At 44.6% G+C, this 6,000-nt stretch overlaps 1 protein-coding gene across 1 annotated transcript in view; it reads right to left on the bottom strand.

The window, feature by feature from the left end:
• Window positions 1–1,172: 1,172 nt before the first annotated feature.
• Window positions 1,173–6,000, bottom strand: part of LOC146191370 (gamma-aminobutyric acid receptor subunit alpha-6-like) — a 60,078-nt gene continuing 55,250 nt past the window's right edge. Inside the window, exon 9 of the mRNA XM_084599922.1 lies at window positions 1,173–2,507. Within this exon, the coding sequence (XP_084456048.1) occupies window positions 2,052–2,507 (456 nt within the window). The 3' untranslated portion in view covers window positions 1,173–2,051. The remainder of the gene's footprint in view (window positions 2,508–6,000) is intronic.

Raw genomic sequence — 6,000 nt, 5'->3', positions numbered from 1 at the left:
ATTTGAAAGTAGGTCGTGAAACTTCAATAGTCATAGTCTCGCTTACCTTTTCAACGCTCAACAATGTATGGCATCATTAACGTATATCTACACCGTTAAAGAATAAACGTAACATTAAGTTGAAGCTATTTAAGCCATTCTCAGCATTTTTTAGCACTCTAATGATTGCTTTTGGAGTCTGTTTTCTGACCTGGATTAAAATGAGCACTGTAATGCTCAGGGGAGATCTTACCGAGCACTTTCGAAGAAAGGCACAGTGCCCCTGGGATACCCATTCGCACGGCTTGCCTAAAGCAGGGATTTGTATCAATGTCGAGTAGACATTCACATAATGAGGCAGCTTAAGACTGTGTGCTAATGAGTGTGTGCGCAATAAAACAGGCACACACTGAGCGATTTGTAATTAAGTGGCTAATAAACTATGTGTGCGAACGAAGATCCGAGACGCAAATGGAAACCAGTAACACTGTCGGCTTGTATTTAGCGGTTTATACTTACTTTAAAGCCTAAATGTTCCTAAAAGTTTTAATGAACGTGATGGAGATTTGAGATGCGTACCAAAATACCACTTTCAAAGTTTGTCCTGAACTTACACCGATGAGTTAAGAATGCCTCAGAAAACCTGTGGGATGCGTTTTGCCAATAAATAACTAGCAAAGCGAAAGGTCCTCCAAAAAATGATCTTGGGATATACCAATTGTAATGGGGCTATATTTTGATATGGAAATAAAATTTCATACATTAACATTTTGTTCGGGGAGAACTGCGCTTGTTCATAATTTCTGCTCATGATAAGAGGGCGAACTTGGGAATGGTTGAGCAGAACATAATATATACATTAAAAAAAAAAAATGCGATCAAGCGGCAGTACAATGTAGGTGCTGTTTGACAAGATTTGACATTATCAAACAAATCTTCTTCTCCCTGCTCTTCCGGACTGAATGCCTTTTCTTCATTTATTTTTTATTTTACTCACCAAACGAAGTCTCTCTCTCTCTTTCTCTCTGGAAACACACGCACACATGTACACCCGCTCATAGTAATCTGAAAATTAAACACCAAAATAATCTAATTAAAAGTTATTAAACGCCATGCACTGCCGACAGTGCCTGGTTTTTCCTCAGACGCATGATCGTATTGTCAGCCGAGAGACTACTTCGAGTGCTAGAGGTGCCACTTTGTGCAAGCGATTGGCAGCAGAGACGATGGAATGATATGAAGACTGCTTTACTGCCTATTAAAGATATGACGCAGTGAATCTAGCGCCAGGAGCGCAGAAGCAAAGACAGCTTAAGGTTACAACAATCACGAACCAAATAGGCAAAGTAAATATACCTGCGTGGCCCTAATCTGCGTATTCAGAAACTAGTCTTCCTAGGTTACCAGGTGATTGCTTTAAAATGAGTCTTTATTATGAGGGGTGGCATGTGAAAGCTGTCTACCGGCTCATTAGTTAAATTTAGGAAAGAGTGGGGGCGAAACGTTTGCTGATGTTCTCAGTGTCAACGAGATAATTTCGCCTTTACTCAAAATTAATCGCCAAAATGCCAAGCATCAAGTTTGCAAAAGCCGGTTTCTGAATTCGGCGGCAGTGACTTCGAAGACCGATGCGCTTGGCGTCCGGATGCACTACCCTCGCCCTTGGTAGATTCCGCCGTCAGCCTCGTTCCTGCGGACACACTGGTAGAGAGTGCGGTGTCCGACTTGGAAGCTCTCTGCACGTCGCTGCGGCACGATCGAGAAATCGCTGCACGTGCCACCGCCACGCACGCGTGTTGCATTCCGCACCATCACCAGGGGCGGCGAGCGGGATAGCACGTAAGCGGCACCACGTAGAAAGAAGGCGAGAGGGTTAGCTGTCACTTGATATGACAGACCCGGGAACACAGCCGCACGCACATCATTCCCCGGGGAGACTTCGCAGTCGCTTCAACGTAGCGAGTACGCCAGGACGTGGCGCAGTCTCCTCGTGCAATCCAAGTACGGTAAAAGAAAGGAAACACGGTGTAGAAAACCGAGTCAAACGGAGTAACCAAAATGCAGAGGGAGATTCAGTTTCGTGAAGGTGGGTCCTCGGGGATTTCATCGTCGACGAAATAGAGGAACAGCGTCCAGTACATGATTTTGAGCGCGGTGAACGTGAGAGGAAAGATGATTCGAGCCCAGGCGTCCAGCTCTCCGGCCACATCGCTGGGACTCATGCGCTCCTCCGCCGCCCCTGAAGATGGGGTGGACAGCGCCGCTCCGCGGCTACATCGTGCGTACGCTGTGTCAGGGTGGCTGTCGGCGAGCCTCGTGCCCCACCAGGGGAACCCGAAGCGCCGTGCCAGGCCTATGGCCGGTGTCCCTCGCTCCCTGCGCCGTCTCCGGGCTCCCGCGCCGCTTGCCCCCTCGGCGTCCTCGTCGGCTTGGTCGAGCCGGAGCCGGATGTTTTCCGAGTCGGCCGCTGTTGCGTTGTCCCCGGTCGCTGCCACCGCTTCCTCTGTTGCTCCAGAGTCCTTGAACTCCTGCCAGGAGACGGGAAAAACGAGAGGAAATCGTAAATGCCACTGGCTCGGGAAACTAATGCAGCTTTAATTTCGGCTCGAGGATTGAAGGAGAGGTTAATGGACCGGTGTCGACTTCAAGAAGTCGTTTCGTCTGGTGACGTAATATGCACAGTTGCGACGCGCTCGCGAGTCTCAGCTTTGCACTGTGTAGGCATATATCAATCGATCGCTTCCAATATGGTCTCAGCAGTATAGTCGCATATGTTGGACGCATTTACATTCCGCTGCGTAGAGAGAATGAAGTGACAGGGTCCTTGTATTGCGGCACTAGGATTTTTTGTGTGTCATGCGCAAAGTGGTGGTTACAAAAGTCAGGATAATATTACAGAATGGCCGGTCTTGATTTCCTTCTGTCACAGCGTTCCTATCTATATTTATTCATACTGTGTGCTATTAGTACAAAGAAATAAAACAAAATGTGAGCGCTTTTACGTGCAGTTTATATCAGTGTTGTTCAAATGACGTAGCTAACAACCAAAGGCCTCTAAAGTCGAGAATTCTGTGCATGCAGGCAACAGGCACAGTCAAAACTCGATTTACCGAAACCCGATTGAACGAAACTCCCCATTTAACGAAGACATCCCGAGGCTCTCTTAGACGCCCGTAGAGTTCAATGCTTCAACTCAAACTAAAGAAACCAACTTCGTGATCTGTCCAGACGCAATCACCTCGTTATCGAAAAATGAATGCGGAAAAGTGCTAATTTTCGATCCGCTTTTATTGAACGCCCAAAAATTTATTGATTGCGAGCCAGCGCAAACATTCTGGAGCGCTTTCGCCCTCATTACGAAGCTGCGCAGCGCGAAACGAGATTTAAAATTTTGAATTGAACCCACCATGGCGTGTTTAGCGCTAGGATGCCCTTTACCCGCTGTGACAGTTTGCCGGAACACGCGAGGTGTCGAAAATCCCCTGGGGCTATTCTTGTTGCACCAGACATTTTTTTTCTTTCATACAGGCTAGTGGTGTTAGCTTTTTTCCCGGAGGCCGCAATATCATTTTCGACGTAATTGCGTTTTGCGAATATGATGCCGCGGTAGCTTTTTGGATGCCGCTGCGCCATATAACTGAATTAAGGAACCCGGAATTGCTTCACTCAACTTTGCGAATTTTTGTATCTAACGAAGTGATTAGTAGCTCCACTTAACTTTATAAATCGACTTTTAACTGTATTCGTAGAATTAGCAGACGTCCAAAGCTTCTTCCCCTGTTCTCTCGCTCGTAAGGAACACAATACCTTGGGACCTGTTGTAGCGCTTACATCGCGTCATCTGAGGTAAAACATGCGCGGACGCCTATTAAAAATTCGCTTATTAAACCTACCCTGGGCACAGCTTCAATATGGCAGTCGCTGCAATTTAAGTTGACATGTTTTTAACGTTGCGTGCAAATGGAGTCATGTTATGAGCAGACTTGTTTAATATATATGGCGCCTGACATGGAGGCAGCCCTCTCCCAACTTCCACTCTTGTCTCCCATAGAGATGCAACAAACTTTACTTAGAGCGACAGTACCAGGCAGGAACAACCACGGTTAATGCAGTGAGGAAGTATTGCCACTAAAGAATGACACTAGTGATAGTAGCTCTGATGAACAAATAAAACAAAAAACGGTACTTTGCGAACAAACGTGTGCCATTTTGTCCTTATTATGAATGGCAAGTTGTGCTATTTGGTTCAGCATTGCCAAGAGGGGAGAAAGGCACGCCTTCTGTGACACACACACACACAAAAAAAAAAAAAACTTACTACAAGTGCTTGCCATGTGTTGTCTTCCTTTGCCCTTGCTCTTTATCACTAAGCACCTACTTTAAATGTTTTATGCCTGTAGCTCCTGGAATGTCATTTGTGATATAGAGAGCAAAAATGTAAACAACTCATTTCTGGCCTTAGAGCTACATAAAGTGCTAGAATATTTGAAGAAACATTCTTTTGCAACATCTTTGAGAAAACAAGGCGGAATTTGCAGCTGCTAGAGGTGAAAGCTAAGTATATATATTAATGCATAAGCTATTTATAGTCGCAAAATAGGCCTAACGTTCTGTGATGATGCATTGGCTGAGACTCCTTACGCATATTTTACTTGCGCTTACGTATTTGGCCCCATTTTGTGTTGTCAAGGTATCATTACATACTTAACATTGGATATATATAATATATATATATATATATATATCCATGCCCGAAATTTATTGGACTAATGCGTCATATTTTTTCTAGAAATGATCGCTTCAGCAGCTGCGAAGCTATTATTCTTTATTATTCCTTATTGTACCTTTTTTTAGTTAATAAGAAATGAGCACCGCGATTTTCACTACAACATTGTGTTTAATGTTTTGCAGTTGGAGTCAAGGGAGCCTTATATCTATGTTGATTTGATTTCAACCTAAAAAATCTACAATGCACGATTAGTCTTATGGGGCAGGCAAAATTTTTGTCTGGGTCCAAAAAATGTAGAAAAATATTGCATGAACTGAAAACGAAATATATCCGAAAGTGAGAAGAGTCTCATCTTATAACCTCAGTAAAAGCGTTGCAAACTGACCACAATAGGTTTAAAAGAACACTATTTTAGAGGTCTTGAAGCTAACGACACCAAAAAGTGACACTTGCGATGTTGGAAAAAAAAAACCAGGAAGTCATTTGAACTGCACATCTGAGGGCATGACGTGACATCATCAATTTTTCATGTCAGCAACACCCCTTGCGAAGAGCCAATCACACTTGTCTAGAGCGCTCGTGCGGTCTTATACGGAACAAATGAAGTCATGAGCTAACGTAGGTGCTTTGTTAGAAACGATGCGCTTCATTCTGTGCGGTTCGTAAGACTTTGCGTACGCGCTGAAATGCTAGAACTGTCAGTAAATATCAGTACCTGGCTGGGACTTTACACTTTACGTCTCCCACGCAGCACCGCTTGAACGCTCTAGACAAGTGTGATAGGCTCTGTACAGCACATTGCCTCTCAGTTAATCCATAGATCTCAAATTTGTACCTTTTTATTAAATTTACAACACGTACCCAACGGGATGTGCATGTAAGTCACCCCATTACGTGAAAGGCCAGCCAATGCAAACAGGTGTAAAGGTCTACATTAACCAAGCCGTGCGAAATAATGTATTTGCGTGATCCATGCCTGATTCGGGATCTAATAGTCCCGGAAGGTCGGATTCGGGAAAAATTAATGCAAGCTTTACTGAAACCGAATATATTTGTGATCAGAAATTATGCTTTAGATTTCACTCTCAAATCAACAAACGGTGAAGTACAAGAAAAAGAAACTTTAGAGGACAGGTCTGGACTGCCGCTCCGCCGCTCCCAGACACTCCCTCTTCACTTGGGCGTGTCTACTGAGACGGCTCGCACATGCTCCTCGCTTTAAGTGACGAGAAAGTCGCGGCTAAAAAAACACCACGAGGTGTCACTCTGATTTGTGGCGGTAGCCAACTGGA

Source organism: Amblyomma maculatum, chromosome 4 (assembly GCF_055883805.1).
Source record: "Amblyomma maculatum isolate TAMU_Amacu chromosome 4, ASM5588380v1, whole genome shotgun sequence".
Classification (NCBI taxonomy): Eukaryota; Metazoa; Arthropoda; class Arachnida; order Ixodida; family Ixodidae; genus Amblyomma; species Amblyomma maculatum.
This window is presented reverse-complemented; position numbering and strand designations above follow the sequence as displayed.